Source organism: Aethina tumida, chromosome 2 (assembly GCF_024364675.1).
Source record: "Aethina tumida isolate Nest 87 chromosome 2, icAetTumi1.1, whole genome shotgun sequence".
In the NCBI taxonomy this organism is placed as follows: Eukaryota; Metazoa; Arthropoda; class Insecta; order Coleoptera; family Nitidulidae; genus Aethina; species Aethina tumida.
Genome location: NC_065436.1, coordinates 28,354,123 through 28,381,061, shown reverse-complemented (window position 1 = coordinate 28,381,061; position 26,939 = coordinate 28,354,123). Strand labels below are relative to the sequence as shown.

General features: G+C 32.6%; 1 protein-coding gene across 1 annotated transcript; it reads left to right on the top strand.

The window, feature by feature from the left end:
* Positions 1-1,713: 1,713 nt before the first annotated feature.
* LOC109599265 (neurogenic locus notch homolog protein 1) lies at positions 1,714-26,939 on the top strand. Its single transcript, XM_020015225.2, has 9 exons — positions 1,714-2,717; positions 25,089-25,217; positions 25,271-25,389; positions 25,765-25,872; positions 25,925-26,032; positions 26,085-26,306; positions 26,369-26,442; positions 26,497-26,613; positions 26,670-26,939. Exons 1-9 carry the CDS (start codon positions 2,521-2,523, stop codon positions 26,799-26,801), a joined length of 1,206 nt encoding a protein of 401 aa, XP_019870784.2. The 5' UTR covers positions 1,714-2,520; the 3' UTR covers positions 26,802-26,939.

Here is a 26,939-nt window from a genome sequence, read left to right as displayed (position 1 = left end):
TGTTTGTATTGAAACACGTTATTTAGTGGCATCGTTTCTTCAATATAACGAAGTAAATTGTTGTTTAATATATCCCTGTGCATAAATCGGTTCATGTGTCCTTCTATATGATCAAGGAGGCTTACATCAGAAGCAACCATTTCGCAGTGGGTAAAACAAACGTTTTGTTTAGTTTTGTGCCTATAGGACATAAGCTAAACCACCATGTTTAAATAAATTTAATGTCATAGAAATTACCCATCACCATTGTTTTATGGTTGAGTGCACGTGATCCTGAGTAAATCGAAATTGACACTTCACGTTCTTAGTAGGAAGCTGGATTTTCTTTACAGAACTCTAGCCAAACAATTCCCCCATCATCTAACCTTTTTCTTACACTCCTTAAACTAAATTTCAGCAAGTCCAATTTTTTCCAGGTTGGCTTTAACTTGAATTAACGATAAGACTAGATTCTTTTTTAATATTTTATTTATTTATCTACTTATCAAGTTTTTCGAAATCCCTGAATATTTTTTATTTCTATCACTTACCCTGTTTCTCTAATTTTGTATTAAAACAGAAAATGATAGGCTTAGCTATAGACTCTTAGCATCTCTACTTGTTTCTCTCGGTCTTAATAAATCTAAATTTTAATTAGTAAATAATTTTGTCTAAATAAAAATAAAAATTGTACGTTTTCATTAAAGAATAAAAATAAAAATTGACCTGCTGCATAGTGGGCACAACAATAACTGAAGAAACAATCAACATTACACAAACTGGAATCCAACTCAAATAGTGCAGCTCATATTTTTTATCACATTTTAATAAGTTACTATAATTATGGTTATAAATGTATATATTTATTATTTTATACTATATTATTAAGTATTACTTAATTTACATCATAATTACTGTACAACCTTCATTACATTAGATGACTATTATCATTCAATACAAGATTACTATACCTTTGTCTCTATTTAAATAAATATTTTAAAATCAAGTGCTGAATGGTGACAATATCTATGAGTAGTACTTTTATATATTATATAAACTAACTTATATTAAGATGAAATATAATGTAATTTTGAAGAAATTCTAAAGGAAAGGACATAATGTAAAACAATAGGTTACTTTACAAATTTACAACTAAAGGGTAATTCTGTATGGTTACTAGGTAACCTTACATACCATCAGATATAACATCCCTATTGTGTATAAATAATAGTACAATTAAATTGATGGTGATTATGTAAGTAATCCCAATTTACCACCAGTTCATTTCAAATTCTTACTATTAACTATTTATCATTATCAAGAAACCTGTGGGTGTGACCATTCAATGCACTACAGATGTTTGTATTTTCCAGACACCGTTTTGTTAAACGGCCATAAACAACTGGGAAAAGTGAAAACGCCTATCTTAAACTCCAATTAGAGAATCGTTTGTGAGATTTATTGAAGACACTCTATCTAATCTCAGTATCACTAAAAAGTTTATCAATGCCAGTGTTGTAGTTTATTATTTTTGTACCTGAGATCATCAGATTAAATAGCCAAATTATGTCTCATATATTTTTTAAAAAAAAAACACAACCTATAATTTTCAACTCCATAATTATTGGTTGATTTCAGCGGTCCAGACAAATTATTATTTTCTGTCCAGTCCAATTAAAATTTACCAGGACACAAAAATGGTCTTGGAAATATTGCGCAACTTCAGCACTGTTCGTGTCACCGTCCATAAATTCAAAGGTAGCGAGAATGGAGTTACGAATGCATTAGAAGATAATATTTTAGAATTAGCAGGAATTTGTTTATGGAGATATTTATCAGAATTACGGATACAAGTTTTAAATTTGAGCCATAAATTACGTGGAATGCACCACGGATTGCAAAAGGAATGGGATATCTGTTATTTATTGGTCACAAAATACGTATTCGTATTTTTATAATGGTACTGTTCTTATTTGGCCGTTTGAGTTGTTTCGTATGGAGAATAATTCAGGAGGAAGCTTGAACTGTATGTAATAAATGATAAATTTTACAGTTACGTTCAATTGAGTCCAGTTATAAATATATATTACATCGGGTATATGGTGCACTAAAAACGTTACATAAGAGTGCACACAAGGGAGGTTAAAAATATAAATTTGAAACGGAAAGTGAAAGCATTGTTAAAGCCATGCTCATTATAAAAGTAACCATCCACTTTATGCAAAACAGTCGTTCCATAATTCTTAATGATGCGCTCCGGTCGAGACGCTCAATTAGTGCAACGCGTACGTCGCATCTAATTAAAGGACCGCGCCAAAAGTAACCCATTATATAAATAAACCCGATGCAGTATTTGCCCACGTCTCCAAACAACAAGAAACGGCGGCACTCATTCATCGTCCCATCGCAGGCTTGGTGCAGTCGAGGATCCGCGGTCGGTCAAGCATCGGTCGAAGAAGCGGCCTCTTCGTCGAGAGCGAAAGTACCACGTGGTGCGATCAGTACGCGACGCTCTCTCGTTTCTGGTGCACGCGCGACACCATGCATCGAAGGTGGCTGCTGATCGGTGTGGTCGCGTGTTTGACCGTCGCCGAGGGTGGGTGCAGGAGACATTACGCCGGCCAGCATCGCCACGGCTACAGGGAAGTGGCGCAGGGGGTGCAGGACATTGACAAGTACGTGGTGGTCGATGCGAAGACGGGGATCCAGTACAATCCGTACAGTAAACATCATCCGGGGTAGGTAATCAGTGAGCACTCTTGAAGTACCGTAACCGTCAAGTAGGACGTTATATTTATTCTTAAAATACACTCCTCGAGTTTGACTTCCTCATTCTAAAAATATAAGTGATAATTGTTCATTATTCGGTACCAAAATCTTTTATGAGAAAATATGCCAAACAGTCCAACATGATTTTGGGCTAATAACCCCTATGAATGATAAAAACTTCCCCCCCACAGTTGACATCCCTTAACAACAGCCCATTAAAAAATTCTCATGCAACAGAATATAGAATTTCAATTTAGCCCAGACTCAGCCACAACTAATATGACTCGCCGTAAAAACCCATTAAAAGATTTTATCACGACATTTTCAATTGAATTGCTAATAAAACGGGGTGTAATGTGTAAAGTTGGCGAAACAATTAAATTTTGCACCGCCTTCAACATCGGCCGTGTCGCCCGATAAGGACTGTTTGGATTTAGGTCACTTTTGGAGACATGCCCGGGGCAATTTATCTAATGCGATCTTGCAAAAGTAGACGACAATGGCGTGTACGGTTTACCCAACCGACCTATTACAAGAGCTTTTTTTTTTAATTGAAGTTTCTCTGAAAGTAATTGGGTGAGCGGAGTTTTCATAAAACGGCAGAAGATCAGTCGTTGTGTAACATCGAGCTTTTTTCCAATGCGTGATGATGGTGGGTGATGATAAAAACGTTTTAATAAATTTATCTCCGAGGGGATATTAATTTTAGTTATTTATAAATGTGTGATGACATGCAATAAATAACGTTCTCTGATGTGGAACACAATGCAAATTTAATAAATCGTAAACTGGAATTTTAAAATTTAATTTATCAGTGCATTGATTTTCCCAAATTTGACCGAAACCGGATTTTTATTTCCCTTTTGTAGTTCGGAGTATAATATAAACAAATATCTACGTTTTGCCCACGCATTTTATCACAGAAAGGTGCGTCATAAATAAACTAGGTTGTGACCAGACCACTCTATTATAGTCATGTAAAAATCTTAATATTGACATAAACAGACAATTTCAATTTATCTCGGACACTGGAAATTAATTTTATTTCTTCGTAAAGATATCAATCTTACTCTGATTTAGCAGTTTCGAAATCGCCACGGATTTAATTAATTTAATTCCCGGAACGTTGTAGATAATATTTTGCATTTCTCAGTGTACCAGTTCTAAAAATGTCTCCCGAGACGACGTAACAAGATAAAAAGCATCATTAATTCGTTGTCTAGATATGAATATTGTACATTGATAACAGTTCCATGGCATTTTCGAATATACAGGTGTCAAACCTAAATAAATCACGGCGACAGTAATTTTTCATTGAAGCCATAAACATGATACGATACGATTCCTTATTCAGTGTTCGAAGGTAGCACCACTCCCAGAGGCTGTTTTTATTGCCGCATATTGGCAGCACTGAATAATAAAAATTGCAAGATCAATCGTGCTCGATGTGAACAGATCCTGCTACCGACGTTGATGATTTACGTCGTGACGTTCACTGAACTACCGTTTAATGATGAGCTTACTGATCTAATAAACCCCGAAAAAAGTTACGCCAAGGTTCCAAATTGGTTAAAGCGTTTCAGTGATCTTAAAGTACTCCAACTTGATGTGATGTACAACATCCTTTTTGCTCAATAAATTCAACACATCACCGAAGCGTAGACTCGACCAATTTCTAAATATATGACCTATATTTCTCCAAGCTTCTTGAACTGCTGTGAATAGTGCGTTTAAATTTGTATACGAATTGGTTATTAACATGATCCTACATATTTTCTAAAGGACTCATATCTCGAGATTGCATTGGCCACTGCTAAACAGTGATGATTTGGTCTTTTAACCAATCCGTCACAATTTTGTATTTGTTGAAAATTATTATTTAACACCATCGTTTCTTCAATATATGGAAGCAAATTATTGTGACACCACCATTCTGTTTCACAGTCATTATAACAAATATTTTGTGTAGTTTTGTCACTGTAAGACATCTAACCACCATTTTTAAATAAATTAAATGAAGACCCATCACTTAATCACATTAATAATAGGAAAGAGCTAACTTATTTAGCTCTAAACTATTAGCATCTCTACTTGTTTCCCTCGGTCTTGATAAAGCAAAATTATAATTTTTCTTGTAGCTCATGATACAGTTTGACTTCAAGCAAAAAGTATCTGATACGGTTCATTGAAATACTATAAAGTAAAAAATTGCTATAATTTTGTTTAATGAAACAATAGGACAAAAAAATAACAGAAAAAACAATAAACATTAGATATAATGGAATTCAATTCAAGTAATACAGCTCATATTTTTAAAACATTTGATTTAGTTATTATAATTATGGCTATTATTTTATATTTTTTTTATTATATTTTATTAAATACCACAATTGGTTATGCAAATGGAAATTGGGCCTTCACATTCTTACTAGAAAGCAGGGATTTCTTTTCAGGTCTCTGGCCAACCCCCATCCCTTTTTCTCACAGTGCTTAAACTAAATTTCAATTAATCTAACTAAATTTTCTCCAAGTTGGTTTAATTAATTCTTGACATTCGAAATATACATTATTTATTGTAGCTTTTTCCCTGAGAACCAACTGGGTTGTTAACACCTCCTCAGGTGGCAGTATATAATAATTAATCCTGGCCCATTAAACGTTTGCAGAATGGAAACTTTTGGATCGTCGCCGATTTGCTCCAGCATCTGGTAATTCCACGATTCCAATTTGCAATATATCACGAGTCCGTGTGCATGCCACACAAAACGTAAATTCCATTGTGTTTATTCCAGTTGCGAGGGTGGCCCGGTCCGTTAATTTCCACCCGGACCGAATCCGTTGACCGGCCAACTCGGAAACGCTGTTTTTTTTTTATAAAAACAGAACGAATTTGCCATGCACAATGTCTGGGTCACTAACTCCGTGGTTTTAATGGTTTAGCGAGAAACGATAAAACGTTTGCGGGATGGAGGTTATCTCAGTTTACATGTAAATATTAATTATTTGCAATAATTGTCTTGTCTGGGGCCAACGAGATCAATACTTGCATTGCTAATAGATAATTAATGGGTTTGTCCGCACTTAAAACGAACGATTCTAGTCAATAATGTTAAATTTTGATTAATATTCTTGGAAAACAAGCGGAAACAATTCCCCATCCTGGATACGATTATAATCGATATCGGGAATGATGTTTCGAATCGGTCGGATTCCGCAAACTGGGTAAACTAAAACTGGCGTGATGTAAATTAGTAATGGGACATGTCTACCTGGTTGGCAAATATTTTAACCGAGGTAATATATGAGTCTGTCACGGTTCAAATTAAATTCGGGATCAAAAGGTCAAACGGCAAAGTAATTAATGTTTGGTCGCATATGAATAACCGGCACTGATCTACTGTTCAATTTCGTTCTGTACATTTAACACTTTAATTAATTGCAGTTTATAACATTTTAACCAAAATCTAATGGTATCGCAACAATCTTCTTGAATAAACAGACGATTAAATTTGCCCCAGAAGCCTGATTTCGTCAAATTTAACTTCCCATTCACCTGGATGCCAAACATAAATAGACACCCGGATAAAATTTCAGTTTTCTTTATTTAGAATCCGAATTTCCAGACAAAGGTAAATTAACATGCAAATACGATTTGGTTCTCCCGCGTCGAACGTATGGGGGTACTTCGTTTATTTAAAAGTTTCTTCGGCTTTTATGTGCACTTTTCGGTCGTAAAAACAACATTTGATGTGGGATTTTGCATAAATTATGCCGTTTTTATTTAAATATTTCAAGTTACGACCAAAACCTTGTCCTATCTCATCTTGAAATTACGAAAAAATTCCTGGGATATCAGTCATTATTGCTGCGGAGATAACAGCAACATGCACACCGGGATTTTACTGTTGGAGTCTGCAATTTGATACTTCAGTAAAAAATTACGTCATAATTTGAAATAAAATACAACACTTTTAAAACTTAATAAAATAGTTGCTAAAATCTTGAAATTCAAACACACTGCGAGTCTTTTGAAGTTAATGGTTTCAATTTGGTAGATTAAATTGATTTAAAAATATTTTCAATGTGCGTTATTGTGACATGTAATATTATTTGAATATTTTCGGCTCTAGACGGTTAGTATTTTATTATTTATTTGCAATGAACGCATTTAGTGAGTTTGAACAAATTTTATTCGGTTCATTCTTAAAATGCATCAAAAAAGACTTTCTTCTGAAGGTTTTGCCACTATAAATACAATTTTGGAATGTGACAACAAGTATCTAAAGTAATCTAAGTAATCTAAATGTATAATGTCTCACAAAGTATAGTAAATCGTTTTCAGAAAACTTCATGATGGTCGATAACGAACTACATTCAGAAGACACTGTTAGACAAAATTGAACATTATCTACATACAAGCTTCATATAGATTGCATGAACCTACTCTTGGAGCTAAAAAATATTTTCAACATACTGTGTTAAACATGGCCTAAAAATTTGTAGGAGGCTGCTAATGCTCTTAGACAAGGATGACTAGCAATGGATCAAGAATTCACTAATTTTGAGTATGTCAAAGAAAGTGAAAGCCAAGGGAAACCGACAAAGTACTGATTAGAAAAATGTTTCTTTTTAATTCCAATTAGTTTTTATTTATTAAACTTCTAAGAAATTTAGTGATAATAGTTCTATTCCTGGTTTAAAAGTTCTGTTATTGGTGCACTTTTTTTTATTTAAGCAGGAGATTACATTGTTTATTAAAACTTATTTTGATAATATATGTGTTCTAATATAATGCCATTGATATGCAGATTTTTAAAATAATCAAAATTATTCACTTTAAAAGTAGCACGGTATATAAATAAGAATCAAAAAAAAGTAACATTACTTTACATTTATAACTTTTTACTGAGCTCATATTTTTTTTGGGAAGCAAACTTTGTCGTATAAATTATCATAAATTCAATAATAGACCTGCGATACAATAATACAATTAAACCAATTGTATTTTAACAAAAATCTCCTCATAAAATAGGTATTGGAAAAAGTAGTTAGTTTCTTGGTAGTTAAACAACATTTCTTCTGTAGTTCACTAGTTATCAAAATTCTTCTTGGGTTAAAAGTCTTCGACTAGGTTTATTAACTTCAACCCATTGTCCGTACCTACGAGGATAAAGAGAATTGATAATTATGTCAAACGCCAAATTTTGTTGAATTATTAAAATTAAAAATTATAATAAAAATAAAAAGCTTTGATGAACTTTTTGATCAAATTTGTTGAATCAAACCTCTTTCTAATGGTTGATTCATCATAGTTCAACATGCGCTTTAAAAATGATGTATATTGTTTAAAAAAAGTGAAAATGAAAATTGAAGATTATTTACAAGTAAAAATCAGAACATTTCATAAACATAAATTCCCAATCTTATCAAATCTTTAAAACTGAAAATTCGAATTGAAGTTCCATGTAGGTATAAAGAATAGTTGAAGAACTATAAAAATATCCCTTATTGCGTCTATAATAGCCCTTAAATCTTCAACTTCTACTTTGAAATTGCTGTATATTGTTTGGAAAAAGTGAAAAAGAAAATTGCAGACTGTTTACAAATAATATATATATATATATATATATATATATATATATATATATATATATATATATTGATTAGTGTAACCAGAGCCTAGAAGATTTGAAATTAGATTCTAAATCTTTTCAAATCTTTAAACTTAAAAACACACATTGTAGTTTCTTGTAGGTATAAGTGTTAGTTGAAAAACTATAAAAATATCCCTTATTGCATCTAAAACAACACTTAAATTTTCAACTTGTGCTCTGAAATTACTGTATACTGTTTGTATTGTTTGGAAAAAGTAATGTTGTAGACTATTTTTTACATGTTAAATAAATATAGAGACCAGATGAACTGAAATTAAATTTTAATTATTTTCAAATCCTTAAAATTGACCATTTTTAATCCAAAAAAGTAAGTACAATGTAGAAAAAAATAAATAGAATAAAAAGACAACCAAGAACATAAATAACTTTTTCCGGAGCCCAATATTTGCAGGTTTTGATTATTTGCTTTCGGTAAACAGGTGTTCAAACACTCATTAGCAATATGTTTCAATTAGCAACAATGTAAATCAATAAACACATAATAAGTAAACATACAGCGACAGTGACACGAATACCCCGTGGATTATGCTCATACCTGCATGCAAACATAATATGTTATCTTGTCCCTTACTCAAATTGAATTAATTTGCATCCCTCGCCATTAGTTCGCCGTTTTTATTTAATTAAGAAACTACACAAATAACCTGCGTCGAGGCACGTACAAAATTAAAATAAAACAATCACTTACTGATTCCGATTAGCATATCAACTGCACCCGTCAATTAAGCCAGCACAGGACATTTCAAAAAGAAAACAAACTGCTTAAAATTTTGATGGGATTTACATTTCGGCGGCGAATTCGACGCACGTTAGCCGACCTTAATTAAGCGAATCCACATGCAACGCTTAATTTTAAGGACGGCAATTTTGTTGTCTTCCTCTCAAACCGCGTGACAGGCAAGGGCTTATTTGCAAGTGAAATTTCAAAAGCCCAATAAATATTAATTAAACACAACTGACGTTTAATGCGCAACTTGCTTTTGGTCCGTTTTAACTGTGATAGATGCGATGTGTACGACATTCTTAAATTCGCATTAGCGACAACACATCGTTATTTACGATAAGTTCACGAGGGCTGAACTCCGGGGACTTCTGGTGCACCGCTGCAACGCCTAATTTAATCTCAAGCCCAGCCACCACGTAATTGGGCTTTATTTATTTTGGGGCTTGTCGCGTTCGAGTTCAAATAGATGTTTTTAATAGGGGTTGTTCCTTAAAGGATATCTAAGATAAATGTTTATTACGGGGGATGTTCAGTATAATCATTTTCTTGCTAGTTTTTTGAGCTATTATTAATTAATTGATTTATACATTGTATAGGACATCAAAAATTTAAAAAAACATAAAAAAAACATTCCAGATTTTTATTTAATTTTTTTGATGAAAACTACCTACAGATAATTGTATCGTAGTATATTGTTCAAAATTTAGAGATATACGTAACACTCTTTTTAATAAAAATTCTAGTTGAATTTTCTTTAAAGTAAAATTATGTATCTTTACCTAAGATATAATGTTATTTGTGGTAAATTTTGAGATAATATTGTTGTCTATGAAGTATAGATGGGGATACTGACAATTTATTTAATTTATTTATTTAAAATTATATTTTTACTTATATGCGTAAAATTTATGATATATTAACTAAATGTAACATAGTATTAGTTGAATTAGAAGAGTTTTAATTGACTTCTTTGCTATATTTTAAAGGTAAATTTTAAATTTCCATTTAAAATAAAAAATAGCACATTTTTTATCAAAATGTTAAGAAGTTATATAGTTATATAATCTTTATTAAAAATATAATTAGGTATATTTTACTATAATATTAAATATCTTGATTGTATATCGGGAATATCGTTAGATCTTAGCTAAAAATAATTTAATTAATTACATATACTTTTGGAATGTTTAATTTTTTACTACTTATTAAAGGCAAATTATAATTTCCGATTAATTAAGATGTAATGTTATTTATGGTAAATTTTGAGATAATATTGTTGCCTATGAAATATAGATGGCGATACTGACAATTTATTTAATTTATTTATTTAAAATTACATTCTTACTATTAATTAAATTTTAGCAAATCATTAAATAAGAATTTTAATTGACTTCTTTGCTATATTTTATATATATATATAGCATACTTTTTATCAAAATGTTAAGTTTCAGGTAAAGTATCAACAATATAATATGCCTCAAATTTTTTTTCAAAACTATAATTATATTTAACTATAATATTAAATATATTGATTCTATATCGGGAATATCGTTATGTCTTAGTTAAAAATAATTTAATTAATTACATATATTTTTGGAATGTTTATTTTTATATATATATATATATATATATATATATATATATATATATATATATATATTCCTTCATTATAAAGGCAAATTATGATTTTAATTTAAAATTATATAATAAAAATTAAACATATTATCTCAAAATTTTAACAAGCATATATTTTTGGAATAAAATATCCTAATAATATTAAATGTCTCAAATTTCTATCAAAATTACCAAAAATAATTCAAATTAATATAAATATTATTATATTTTTGAAAGTTTGATTTTTTCCCTTCATTTTAAAAGCAAATTACGATTTCAATTTAAAATATAAAAAATATAAAATATATTATCTCAATAACAAGCTATATATTTTTGGAGTAAAGTATCCTAATAATATTAAATGTCACAAATTTCTATCAGAAATACTGTTATATATAACTAAAAATAATTTAAATTAATATAATTTATATATTTTTGGAAAGTTTGATTTTTTTTCCTTCATAGTGATTTCAATTTAAAATAAAATATATCTCAAAATTTTAATATTTGGAAATTAATTTTTGGAATAAAGTATTAAGAATATCAAGTATTTTGATTCTCTTTCAGGAATATTGTTACATCTTAACTAAAAATAATTAATAACAAATACAAATACTATATTTTTGGAAATTTTGATTTCTTTCCCATGTTTTAACCGCAAATTATATATTTTCATATGAAATAAAAAATTATAATCTGAAAATTTTTGGGAGGCATTTATTTTTGGGTAAAACATCTTAACAATAATAAATGTCTTGAATCTTCAGCAAAAATAACGTCATACCCATACCCATAATTATATTACTTTTTTTGAAACTATGATACTATTGTTCAGAAGAAAAATGTTTTAACATTTTTAAAGAATACAATTTGAGAGGAGCACTATTTTTTTTTCATTTTTTAATTATAAAAAGTAATACACCTTGGATGAATGTCTATATAGAGTTTAATGTTATCTTTGGAGCTATTGATCCTTAAAAGAGAGTTATAAATTAAAAAGCTGAAAGAGAGTGTTGATCTTAACAATGTACATCTTGAATCAGCAAAAATATCATCATACCTTGATTAAAAAATAATTTAATTGATTATAATTTATATATTATATACTTCATAATTTTTTTTCAAAAATTTTACTTTTCTTTTTGCATGTTAAAGTTAAATTATAATTTCCATTTAATATAAAAAATGACACCTATTATCTCGAAATTTTAAGGTGGTAATATATTTTTAAGGTAAGGTTAATTTTCAATAACTCTCTGTTTGTTGTTGAAATATACATAACAACAACAATCAACCAATTTAGGACACATAATAAAACACTACAAAAGCGTGTGATTTATCTCGTCCTGCTTGGAGGACAACAGCGTCCGTGGGCTTAAATCTATGTTCCCTGTTAGGCCAGTTAAGAACGTCGGACACCCCAGACGTTTCTTACCGTTTAACGATCTCTTCGTCGGTTGGAAGCAGTTTTGCATTTGGCTCGTTGCCATCTCGTGTTCCACCGACATGTCACCCCGTTGCATTCTTATTATGTGGACACGTTCCCGTTAGTGCAAAGGAAAAATGATTATGGCACCGTCTGAAGTGACGGTTTTATCGATACTGTCTGCGATCTGAATGCAGATTATGGCACGATGAAACAGACCAACGTGTAGGCAATGCATTATTATTAGATAACGTTCGAGCTGAAACGTCTGAAGCGACGGTTCCCAATTTCCCCCCGATGAAAACCAATCAAGATCCTGCACCCATATAATCAGAACCACCTCGAACCAATTAACCAACGAAACCTCTCTCTCATTCTCGATTCCTACGTGCGGAATAATTAAGGCGACCGGTTTGCCGGACTTTGGGACGGTTAATTTTAACTATGCAATTTCTGGAGGCGCATCTCGTGCACACGGGGCCATTGTTCTACCCGGTCTCTCGTCGCTGCAGAATCGCGGGCGTATCTGTATCGAGATGAACCAACAAATAACCGAGATTAATATCGTGGCATTGCTTGAGCAAGGTACAGGCATTTTATTGCCTCCATATGAACGTTTCAGGACAATGCCGCATGGAAATGGGAAGATAAAGCACCGTGATGCTTTCTTGTTGTGGTCTAGTTGAAACTCTCTCGATTTTTTTTTCCTTTACGAAATGATTAATTTCTTGATACGGCTCTCGGTGCCCTTTTCAAAAGAGCGCCTACGAGCGAGGCAATTATTTTTAACGTGCAATATGAGATTTCTGCGGTCGACTGTGACGGTGACGAAAGCTGGGCCGTAAAGTGTTATTTAGTGCGTTGGTCAGGGACAGGCTTCATTAAAGACTGCGAAACGACACATAGTTTCAAGTGCGATCGGTCTCGGCGGAAAGAAATGAATTTCTGGACAAGTGTGGAGAACGTACACATTTGGAACGCAACCTTTGTCTGTCATATAAATTTATACGGGTTTGTCACCTTAAAAGTGATGAACAATCTGATTTTAATTCTTACATATATGACCATTTATTCATATTTTTAACATTTTAACAGAGTACATTATTGTCATTTTTTTGAGCTATTATTCGTTACAGTAGGGTTATGGATTAAAATGGCACCGATTTTTTTTAAAGAGAGTTTTAAAGAGAGTTTTTCTCATTTTTTAACCATAAAAATTACAAATTTTATATTTTTAAAAATTTTGATTTCTTTCCCATGTTTTAAAGACAAATTATAATTTTCATATAAAACAAAAAAATAATAATCTGGAAATTTTAGGGAGGCATATATTTTTGGGTAAAGCATTTTAACCATATTAAATGTCTTCAGCAAACGTCATACCTTAGTTAAAAATTAATTTAATTGATTACAGTTTATATATTATATACTTATTAATTTTACTTAGATTTTTGAAACTATGATACAGTTGTTACAGAAGAAAAGTGTTTTAACATTTTGAAAAATGCCAATTTGAGTGGAGTACTAAATTTTTTAATTATAAAAAGTAAAACTCCTTGGATGGGGGATGAATTTCTATATACAGTTTATTGTTAATCTTTGGTGCTATTGTTCGTTAAAAAGAGTTCTAAATTAAAAAGCTTCAAGAGTATATTGATCTTAATAACATATGTCTTGAATCTTCAGAAAAAACAACGTCATACCTTAGTTAAAAAATAATTTAATTGATTACAATTTATATATCACATACTTATTTATTTCAAAAATTTGACTTTTTTTTTCTGCATATTAAAGGTAAATTATAATTTCCATTTAATATAAAATATGACACATATCTTGAAATTTTAAGGTGATAATATATTTTTAAGGTAAACTAACAAACCTTGGAAGGAGGATGCACTTTTATATAGTGGGGTTATGGACTAAAAAGCTATAGATTTTTGACACTTTATTCCATGATGTTAATCAAATGAAAAATGTGAATTTTGACAATGCCTTTTTGAAAAATACCAGTTTGAATGGAGCACTTATTTTAATCAGAGTTTTTCTCATTTTGTAACCAAAAAAATAACAAACCTTGGAAGGGGGATTAACTTTTATACAGAGCATCATTTAAACTATTATTCGTTAAAGAAGGGTTATGGAATAAAAAGCTACAGATTTTTGACACTTTATTCTATGATATTGTTCATCAGAATAAGAATGTGATTTGAAGGATACCATTGATCAGTGTTTTTCTCATTTTTTAACCATAAAAAGTAACAGACATTGAAAGAATTTTAAAGTTTTATACAGAGTATCTTAATGTCAATCTTTTAAGCTATTTTTTGTTAAAGTAGGGTTATGGATTAAAAGGCTACAGATTTTTGACACTTTATTCTATGATATTATTGATCAGAAGAAGAAGAGTTTTAACTGTGCCATCTTGAAGAATGCTAATTTGATCAAAATTCTTCTAATTTTTTAACCATAAAGGGTAACATACTTTGGAAGAAGATTGAACTTTTGTACAAAGTATATTATTATCAATCTTTTGAGCTAGTAATTGTTAAAGTAGGATTATGGATTAAAAAGCTACAGTTTTTTGAAACTTTATTTTATGATATTGTTGATCAGATGAAGAGTGTGAATTTTAACTATGCCATTTTGAATGGAGTACTTATTTTTCTCAGAATTTTTCTCATTTTTTAACAGAATATCTTATTGTCAATCTTTTAAGCTTTTATTTCTCAAAGTAGGGTTATTGATTAAAAAGCTACCGATTTTTAAAATTTTATTCTGTGATATTGTTGACCAAAAGAAAAATATTTTAACATTTTGAAGAATACAAATTTGAGTGGAACATTAAGTTTTTCTCATTTTTTAATTATAAAAAGTAATACACCCTGGAAGAATTATAAATTAAAAAGCTTCAGAAGAGTGTTGATCTTAAATGGCTAGACTGTACTGTATATTTATTACCAATCCTTAAAATCAAATTTATGGTCTTACTAAAGTCTAAATTGATTTTCAATAAATCATGTCGTCCATTGTGAATTAAACTTTGCACATAAAGTTTCAAGAAACATCCCATTAGAAAACAAATTGCTTAAACTTCCAGTACAAAAAGCAGCACATAATAAATACCAAAATCGTATTATATTTGAGACTGGGAAAAGTTTGGCGATTCTCCAAAGGAAAATTGAATGTCTATCAGAAACAGATCCGCAGTTGCTGCGATCTTAGGTGTATAAACCAATCGCAAGAATCAACAACTACATAAACGCATAGATATTCCTGCGGTCTGCGTGACATTTCGTGAACATTTAACAGACTCATTGTGCGAATTCTTTTGGTCCGTTGTGGCAAATCAAACGTGTCTTGAATAAAGAATACTGTTGTGGTAGACGAAGTGGAAGCACTCAGACCACTCGTGATATTTATCGGATTGAGCCGGCAAGGAGACAGTTATTCAATGACCTATTTGTACACTACGATTTTATTTCAGCCATTGTTCTAACTTGCCTTCATAACTCCAAGTTTTTGTCACACAAAAAATACCATCCGACTGTATTGTGTTGGTTATGTTTCAGATTATTAAGCTTATCTTAAGCTGTCTTCCTTAAAAGTAGAATTTATTGTGACAGACGTAAATTTATTATTGCATTAAACTTTTGATATTTTACAGTAAGAGATTAATGTGTTTCGGCATCGTTTCCAAATAACAAAATCTGATGTTTGTCTAAAATAAATTTCCCCAAGTCATTAATCAAAAAAAATCGACCACTTTAACAAATTCGTGGGTGTGTGTCCAGTGATTCAGCTCAATTAAGCCATTTGCATAAGACGGCCGGATAATACAAAGGACGCGTCCGTTGGACAATGTTCAGATAAAGTTTCCAACACTAAAAGCTTCCTTTTTTGCCTGCACTAAGCGACATATAATATCCACTTACAAGTACATGAAGTTTTGATATCGGTTCACGATTAAAATGTTAACAAATTGATTTATAAATGCTTGAAAGGTTAATATTTATTATCGGCAGTGCAAACTCACAATGCCTCTCAGTCGAATTGATTAATGAATGTCAGGCTAACATTTCCATTTCGAAAGATTGATTATTTACAATGCATCATATAATCTTTATCCAGTACGCGGAGCTCCGACGTCTTTTTTTAAGAGACCCATTTAAGTTGCATTTTAATTAAGTACGCCCTTTGCAAATTAATCTATTTCTGTCTCCCCGAGTCATAATGAATTTTGTTGAGTCCAGCTCTTTTGCCTTCGGCCGACTCATCAATCATTGTCAAGCTTCAAAATTCAAAGAAACATCAAACGAATATTGTAAATTTAACACACTTCAATTTCAATTTCGAAAATGCTCCCATTCACCCCCAAATGGGCACATTGTAGATGCGAATTTTCCACATCACATGCCCCTAAGTATGAATTTCGTCTGGATCTGGACGATCTTTAGGAGGCGAAGACGCCGGTGCATCCACATTGCCGCGAATTTCTGAACACGGACGCGTCTGCAGTCACACTAAATTAAATTTAGTTTACTCGTCGGCAACTTTACGATGCCGAGTAGTTGAACAACCCTATAAACTTATCCTTTTGTTTCCTTAACAATATTATATGTGCGCTGCCGTTAAATTTCTTCGAGTGTCAGTTGATCCGTGACATTTCTCTTGTTAAATTTGTTGAGAAATTACCGATATCATTTATGAAATTGCCGGGAAATTATAGAAAACTAAGTGCAATCATTGGTCGCGACGTCAGAGAGAAAATAAAGACACAGTTCAACATCAGATAAAGCAGTAATTTCTTTAACAAACATAATGCTGGACGAGCCGCGAAATAACATTATTTATTGGCAAATTGCCATTTGATTACTGTAATATAATCTCACCTGGATCGAGATTGCATTGTGTGCTATGGTTCTTTTATTTAGGAAAAACGATGTTCGTGCATACATGAATAACATTATTGAGGAACAGGTGTAAGTGGGCGGCTGAAACTGCCGATTCAAACTTACCAGACGATTGATTTTTTCGGCTTAATAAATTCTACATACTTTCCTGTATTTGCATTTGTATAAGGTCTTTGTTATTTACACCTATTCTGACTGCCTATAAAATTATCTAAACGATCGTGGATATGGCAATAGACGTCGACTTGAAATGTTGGCTGGCGTAAGTTATAAGCGTTTTTATAAAACGGTGAGATAAACGTTACATAGGTTATTGCGTTTGACTATTATAATTTAATGTGGCTGCCGTTGTTGCGTTACAGGAATGGCCGTTGTAAGGTTACTAAATAAACCTGAGTTATTATTCTACACTCGTAAAAGCTTGTTGAGAACCACTCCAGAATCAAATTCGAATCGACAAAGGAACATACAACAATTGTTTCAATGACTAACACTCCCATAACTCGCTGGTTTGATGGGTTTTATTCAGGCTAAGGTTAAATATAGAAAAGTAAACAAGACTTTTACACTCTTCCTGTTTTAAGATATTAAGTTGACCAATTGCCACTAAAACATGAGCTTGTGATTGTTTTTGAAGGCAACGATTTTGTATAAATTATCATAAATTCAGTCATACGAAGGTTTTTCTGGTGATCAAGCAGAGTCAGCTGCAAGACAAGAAATGTCTCCACCTCATCATAAAATATTAAGTTCCGGCAAAAGTAACTGTGATGTTTAAATTAACATAACTTTCTCTAGAATAACTTTTATTCAACAAAATAACCATCATTATCATAATGCCAACGTTCTGCAGGTAAATATATTTTTAGGTCTGAAGTATGGACACACAATTATTTAATTAAATATTTTGTCGCATATCCATTTAGACTGGTTAGTATCATCTTGGCATGGAATTAACCAGTTTGAGTTTCTTGGGGAATATGAGCCTATTTGAGATGTGCTTTCTTGTTAATAAATCCATCTTGAGTCTTCTAATATGGTCTTAAATTAGAAACGATCCATTCTACATGTTATTTGTTCTATTAGACCAAAGCCACATCGGGAGAAACGGCTTCACACCATTAGACTACAACCCCAGTGTTTACAGTGAAAAATATGTATTTTCGTCCAGTTGGTCATCAGAACCAAATAAGTTGAACTTCGATTCATCACTTCAGAGGGCGGTATTCCATTTATAATTGTCTCCTTAAGATGTTCTACAAAATTCATTATGGTCTTTCAATTTTTGAGGGCAAATGTTTTTTGATGGTGTTTCTTGGATAAAGATCTCGATTCATTAGTCGATTTCTCACGGTTTTATTCGTTACATCATTGCCAAAATTTCCTCAGTTATTTGGCGAGACGTTACTCATTTTTAGAGGTGTTGCCCGAGGAGTTTGTAGAAGATATTGCTTCAATTTTTTGTTGGTACAGATTTCAGGAAAGACGACTATAACATTATTCATCTTCAATGCATTAATTGTCACTTTTAAAACGACAAAACTAAAATCTTGTGATTTAATCCCCTAAAACATCTTCTCATAAACAACTCATTACATTAATTGCACTTAAATAACTATATAATATAAAAATATTAATAAAAAATATTAAAATGATCAATTCTACGAATACATGATAACAAACACTTTTAATTAGACCACCCACTTTGTACCATAATCCGCATGTAAAGAGCCATCTTCATAAAAAAAACGTCAATAGAATAAATGAATACCTAATGATAATGCAAACGTTAATAATTCATAAATGCCAATAATAAAACAAAGCATTTTAATTAAAATAAAGTTGATTCCTACAAAAGCCGATGTTGAATCAACGACCTCGGGCAACCTATTAAACTTTAATCGTTCCTGAGACAATATTGCCTCATTACGATTCCTATCGAATAATGTAAGGCATTCATAAATTTAATAATTATTATTTATAATTAAAGGCCTTCGCACATTAATTTCTCCGCAATCCGCGTTATGTCCATGTTTAGAAAGGTGCATTAAGGAAATAATTGCTAAAGTTCTGCCTTTCATATGAAATATACGACTCTGACCTATGATTCGTTAATTCGAGATGTTTATTGGGGATATATAAATAATTATCCTTTATATAGTTATTGCCATTGAACATGAATATTGCGCGATCATGGCTGATACTGGATGTTGTAATTTGCTAATATTTTTACTGCTACTTCAGTGTTGGAGCTTATTTAATTAATGCCATAAAAGCATGAAAGTAACACACGATTTTTATGACTAGTCCAAAAATATAAGAACATGAAGGATTTATGAGCACGTCAAAAAGGAAGAATGCAGTCAATAAAAACTAGAGTGTTGGAAAACTGATTTCCTAAACAAAATACGGTTGAACCTCAAGTCACGCCGTGAATTTACGACTTCGTCTCGATATTTACTCGACCTTTGTAATGCACACTCTTATAAAAAAAATGCGTTATTTATTGCCCTCTTAGGACAGTCGTCGCATACATTTTCTTGCAAAGATTAAAACGTCAACGAGGACGTATGTGAAGATAATTTCAACTTTGAATAGAAAACTTTACGGTTTTTTTACCGGCCCTGAATAAATAAATCATCATTTAAGTTCGTAATAAAGGATCTGCTCCCCGGTTTATGTCTTGACGTATGTACGTGGCTCAGAAGTAACGACTCCATTAAATCAACAGTCTGCTTTATAACCTATGTTTCTTTTCAGCAATATAAATTTAATTATTTATCATTTTTTATGGCGACATATACGGAAGGAAAACATCAAGGAGCATTTTCAAATAGAAATAATATACGATTAGTGTATGAATTTTGCCGAGGAAATAATGAAACCGAAGCAATTTATTGTCTCAAGACCAGCTCTAACAGACGAATAAACAACGCATGTCGAACTCACTAACTGAGCAAATAAAATAGCGTTTGCTGGAGAAAGAGAAGGTGAAACTCTGCTTATGACTCCTATGGTATTTACCACATTCCTGCTACTGTCTGTAATTTATAACGCCGATGCTGAAAAAGCTCACACCAGCCTCCTCAGAAAGAAAATGAAGTATTATATATACAATATGGTTGATTACTTATTGAAATATACAGCAGTGGTTATTATAATGCAACTTTTTAAAATGTTAAATTAAATGGCCAACTATTTTACCTAATTTGAACTGTCGGATATTTAATATCTGTTGTACTTTTCACTTCATTTTAGGAAAAGAGTAGTTGAAATTTGTGAAAGTGGTCTAACGCAATATGACGTGGCAATATCATTAAATATTATTTTATTTGTTTCGAAGATTTTGTGTAAATTGTGCACTGAAGGTGATGTTGAAAATCGACGCAAGCCAGGACGTCAACAAAAAAACATTTCCAATATAGACAATATTATAAAAGGCTCCCCTCCAAAATCTTCGCAAAACATCAACACAAATCATGGAGGACATTTCGACACAATTTAATCTAGGTGTTAGCAGAAAAGTGAGAAGAGACTCTATTGCCGTGTTGCAGTTATAAAACCAATGCTATCAAAGATAAAAAGGGTGCGTGCGTCATGGTGGCGAAAGCATTATGGTTGGGAATGCTTTTCACGATCCAAAGTAGGATTCTTGATTTAAGTGGAGGTTAAAATGGATCGTTTTCAATACAAGAACATACATACTTCCTTTAATACTTTGACAAGACAACGGTGCAGACAACTGTGCTTGAATGGCCGTCCCAGTCCCCCGATCTAAATCCTATTGAGCTTCTTTGGGAAATACAAGGCCGTCGTATCATCAACAAAATTCATCTAAAGCAAAAAAGAACTTTTTCAAACCATATAGAAGGAACACCAACAAATTCATGTTGACACATTGGTAAGACTGATATATTCCGAAAAGATGCCAAAGAAACTGTGATATAATCCAAAGGTTACGTCACAAATTATTGAAATATTTGAGTTATTGTGTGTAACGTATTTTATCTAAAATCATTGGGATATCTTAAACATCGACGAAACACTTGCACTAATATTTCTTCTGTAACGGTGAACGGAAATCTAAAATTTGTTGTATGCAAATTGAACAAGACAATTCATTCGGGCAATGGAATGTTTGTGCATATTATGTCAAGCCTATTATTAAAGTACAACATTTACATAAATATATCTCTACTTTATTATTTATTGAATGAGATTCTAATGTGACGTTGAACAAGTTCATGAATGATTATCTATGTGGAAGATAAACATCGCACATTCAATAAAACGCGTTTTACAATTGCACACGCCGAGCTAATAGTTCCTCATAAAAAGGCAATCCTTTCATTTATCTAAACGAGATTCAATACCATTAAAGTCAATTGTCATAAACATCTTAAAACTATGAATGTTATGAGGTCATATCGTTCGAATGTCAAGTTCAAAGAATAGTTCAAATGCACATTTTTACAGACTTAATTTCAATGTGGCGTTTAAAGAAGTGATCCGCCTTATTATGCTAATTAAACCCGCGGCCATAAACTTAATATAGTTTTAGCGATTGCAATCCCGGGAACCATTAAAGTCGCTTTTATGGTCAGCGAGCACATGTAAAGCAAATTGTAACAAATTGGAAAAAGTACTGGAGTACACATAAAGACTCCTCTTTTTATGCATGTGGCCTTTGGCGAAGATTTTATGTACCTATTAATTAAGATGTGTGTCACCAACAATTTAGGACACACACATTAAGCTCAATGGCATAAATTTAAGCTCTTTAATTTTGTGCAATTTAAAAGAAAGTTACGTTGCAACTTTAAACTAATTCCAAGAAGTTTAACTATTTTCTGTTAGTTAAATTTTAAATCCATAACATGAACGAGATGTGACTTGAAGAATTTTAAAGTTTCCAATTCGTAACTCTAAGATTGTTTCAAAAGATTCGATTACTTTCTTATCATTAAGTTTTAACATGTCACATGAACGTAGTGTAGTTTTAGGTTTCAAAAACTTTGAAAAGGTTTTGTTTATTTTGCTGAGTAAAGTTGTTTGACAGACCGCCAACTTACAAATGTAGCGTGGAATATTAATACTTAATGCAGAAACTTTGCTAATGTAACCCGCCGAAGTTTGGTCATTAAAAATTACACAAAGAAATTTAAATTCGGTGCATTAGGAAGTTTTTGCCCATTACCAGATAATTTCTTAACTTTTTTTGTTGTTGTTTTTACTACATAAAACCAACCCCGTTATGAATATACATAAAGAACGGACGATTTAATCGTGAATCAAAGGTGGCATCGTCGGGATCCGGTTTTATTAAATGCCGGAACAAATTCGCCAAAAAAAGTCCGATCTGATTTACCTCACACCGGAGCAGATTTCAATCTTAACGAGTCCGCGCCTCTTTCCAGAATATTATCTTTACGACCGGCTAATTAGTTTAATGGACACATTCAATTAACAATGCAAGTTTCACGAGATGCGGCCATAAAATGCACTCGGCATCTGATTGCGCGGCGCGACCACGACCAGACCGACAGGAAAAATGACTAACCGTCAGTCCTCACTCATCTGGTCTTGACATTCGTGATATAAATTTTAATAAAGTGCACATGCCCGACGTACACAAGGTTAACAATACCTTTCTCGAGTTATGCACTTTATTGGAGCTGTCTTACTATTTCTTTCATGCGTCGTAACTTGAGTTCCGAAGCTTATGCAGATTAGTCAAACAAATAAAATTACTGGGAGTATTAAGATTCTCGTTTTCCGGAAACATTCATCTTCGAGTGGCCAGTGCCAAGTGAGCGTGTGACGGTAATTGACTCGATAATGGCACTATTAATAATCATAATAATAATCCTAGAGCCATCACAACATGGTTATCTGATGAATGAACGGCTCGGCTCGGCTAATCTGTTTAAGTGTAATTTAATCGCGATATTTCACCTGTTCAACGGCGGTTCGGAATCCCGCAGTATCAATATCCAGTCACCTACGAAGCCGGTGGATGTACGTGGGCAGCGAATGGACCACCTGGCTTAACTGTCTTCCACGGAGGCGTCTCCTAATGGTGAATCGAAAAATTTATTCAAATTGAAATCCAACCACAAAGCCGCATTGCTAAGGCAAATAATCAGAAAATTGAACCTCCCTCATTATGTGGGAATTGAGTTTTTGTTTGCCCCAACACAAATAGCCGCCAGGCTGCGAACACAAACAAATTTGCCACGGCTAGGAACACATTGCAACAAGCTATTTGTTTTGATGCATGGAAGAAACAAAGTCAATATAAACAACGCGGCGCTAACAAACTTTATGTTAAACACAAGACCTAGGAAAGGTGCCCGAGTGGGTGTGAATAGCCTCAAACCAATGTCAAGATCAAGTTTGCCTCTAAAGCGATACATCTTGCTAATAACAGAACGAATATCGATTCGATGCTCTGAAATGTTTATTATTTCTTAATGGTTTCGCACTGGTGGATTGAAATAAGAGGTAATAGAGTACCATTACTCGTACGAATGACTTTTAAGTTTCGTGAGAAGATTATGTATTCGAGTTTTGGTCAACTTGAAGTCGGTCTGCTATAATAAAGAGATACGTGACCAGTTTGGGTAAATGCCTCTTTGAATAAATGTTACTTAATATTAGAGCATGAGTTTCCTTCCATACCAACGGTTTTATGAACGGGAACGGACTGAATACATTTCCAAGTCAGGTTTATGTGAATATCAATGGTTGAGACACGTATAGATTTGTTAATAAACTCTAATTTATTTTTGTAGATTGTCTTAGTGATTTTATTTACATCGGACTTTCCTGATTGAATTCTATTTTTAATGTTTTATGATGAGATCTCGTGTGGTAATTTTACCAAAGAAACTCTATTTAACTTTCACTCCACAACACCACATTCGTGCTTCCATGCCATACAGAGTACGTCTATCAATCACTGAATGTGGAAAGATTCCCTTTTGCACTGGGTTTTTTGTATTGAATATTGGCACAATGGGTGTTTCTCGAATAGATAGGATAGGCACACGGGCACGTTTTAAAGCACCGAAATGAACTATGAGGAGACAAAACAGCATTAGGAAATAGATAAAGTTCTACCTCGGTGTAAGATCGTATCAGGTATCCATTAATCGTGCACGCAATAAAGCCATTTTAACCGTACAGATGTTTATTGCGCCACTTAAAGCAACGTTTCTTATGTACCATTATATACTTTATAGTGGTTAATGTGGGAATAATTGAAACCTTTTGACTATAAATTATCGATAATGATCTAATTGACGAGCCCCACTGTGAAATCCACGATTCCAAGCTGCAGAAAAAGAAATTTTCGCTCACATCAAACTGACTGATCTTATGTGGCTTCTATACGTGAAATCTTTGTCCATAATTTGAGTCACCATTTAAAAAATGTTTTTGTGTCTCGCCATTCCCTCACATTGTATATTCCGACAAAACATCAACAAGATCATAATTGATAGTTCCGAGCCCACCATAATAATAATCTTGTCTCTATCAAAACCAACTACCTGCTGTGCATTCCCTGCAGGATATCGTGTAATTTAAAAAGGCTAACTGCGATTTTAACCCTTGTACTGGCATCCTTTCGGCGAATTTACACTATCTCCTTTTACTTTTTGCCTTATGATTTATAGCGAAACAATTCAATTCAGACATGGCAATGCCTCGAAGTTTTGCTGGCCTTATTTCGGTTCTGATTTATGAACTTTTTGTAAGCATTTAAGAGAAATGGCGGACATAAATAAAGATTCTAATATTTGAACATGCACACATCCGCACGCAAGACATGCATCGATGTTCTGTTATTTATACAAATTTATGTAAGCAGATGATAAATCACGGAGGTGGGCACGATAAATCATTGCCCATGAATTTTTGCCAACGTTCATCTGCATGTTATTTAACGATGAATCAAACGTTAATAATGATTGTTTTATTTTTAGGAGGCACATGTGTCCCAATCACAAACAGAATCAGCCGATGAAAACTCAGAAAGCCTTCTGCAAGCCTGTTTATAAAAAGTATACTGTTCCTTGTGCCAGTGGCACCACGCAACTTTGTACAGCCCTCAAGTAAATATGTCGTACTTTGATTTAATAAATTATTTTAATAAATATTTTCCTAGAGTGTCCTATGAGACCCATTACAAGGACGTGTACCTCCCGCAAAACACCAACGAAGTCACATACTCCTGTTGTCCAGGTTGGACGCAAATCAGCAACAGAAGTCACGGCTGCAACAAACGTAAGCAAATTTCCCATTATTTTAAAACCCAGTTCAACATACTTGGCAACTGTCCTGAGGGTAGAATGATCCGGATAAAAATCTGTTGATGCGTTTAACCTTTAGTTCAAGTCAACCGAAAGGAGCAATCAACACAGCAGACGGCGAGATGTTGCCTCCAAATTGCATAAATTACTGTCACATAAGCCGAACATACGCAAGTGCATAAATTTCTGCGGCCTGTGAGACCAGGCACTGACAAAGCAATGTGTTCGTTCGTTTTGTCTCGGATTCCAACGGATTCCACAAGAAATCATCAAGGCCATTCACAATCTTAGTTTTTTATGCGAAATAATTACGCTTCGGCTGTACACTCAAAAAAATTATCGTTTTCAGCGAAATGCACGAAACCATGCTTGAACGGAGGAAAATGCGTGAAGCCGGAGCTGTGCGGATGTCTGAAGGGATTCAGCGGTGTTCAATGCGAAATTGAACATAGGAAACGTAAATAATTTTATATGAGAGAAGAAACTTTAATTTTCTTTAATGTTTCCAGCCGTCTGCAGCAAGGGGTGTGAGAACGGCGGACGGTGCACCAAAAACGAACATTGCAGCTGTCCCAGAGGCTTTGGTGGCGCTCAATGCGAGATAAACTTAAATAAACGTAAATAACGCAAATATCGGTCATTATTTTATATTTTTCTTGTATTTTATAGCGTACTGCACTAAGGGATGCCATAATGGGGGTACTTGTGTAAAACATGAGACCTGTAAATGTGTCAAAGGCTTTACAGGTCGTCACTGTGAAATCGACATGGATGAATGTAAAGAAGAGAAACCTTGTGATCAAATTTGCCATAATACTTATGGAAGTTATAACTGTCAATGTAGGGAAGATTTTGTGTTATTGGCAGATGGGCAATCATGTCGAAAAGAAGGTAATCTATTATACAGTAATATATTGAGTCAAATGCCAAAAGTCAAAATTAATCGTTTGTAGAGAATGATACCCCTATAGAGGCTAATGGAATGGAATTTGAGGAGTTTGATAAACGATTATCGAAACTTGAAACTGTAAAATGACTGTTGTTAAAAATAAACTTGATACTACACATTTTTATATTTTAGATGATGGATGAGAGCCACAAAAATGAAGTCTCCAAATCAGATATACAAAATATCTATAAGGACATTGAAGAAATGTCAAAGGACGTATATGCATTAAAAAGCAAAGTAGATGACATGGTAGAATTGCTTAAAAATATAATTAAATATATCAAAACTTAATTCATTATTTTCAGGAGAATTACAAAAGAGACATGCATACCTTTAAAAATAAATTGAATGATATAGAGAGAAAAGCTGATAAAGTAAATGATATGGTTTCGTATCATTATGATGGACCAAGACATTGGGCAACTAAGTTTATTTAAAATTTGACTGAAAAACAAACTCATTGTGTATATGTACGTAAATTATAAAAAATAATTTTAAGAAGCTAGTTTTTATTTAATATTTACACTGCCAACAAAACATAAGTTTTATATATAAAATATAACTATTTTATAAAA

Bases quoted from the DNA above. Each gene is read 5' to 3' on its own strand.
- LOC109599265 (XM_020015225.2), top strand. From the start codon at position 2,521: ATGCATCGAAGGTGGCTGCTGATCGGTGTGGTCGCGTGTTTGACCGTC. The intron at 2,718-25,088 runs GTAGGTAATCAG...TTTTATTTTTAG, and splicing joins TACAGTAAACATCATCCGGG to GAGGCACATGTGTCCCAATC. The intron at 25,873-25,924 runs GTAAATAATTTT...TAATGTTTCCAG, and splicing joins CGAAATTGAACATAGGAAAC to CCGTCTGCAGCAAGGGGTGT.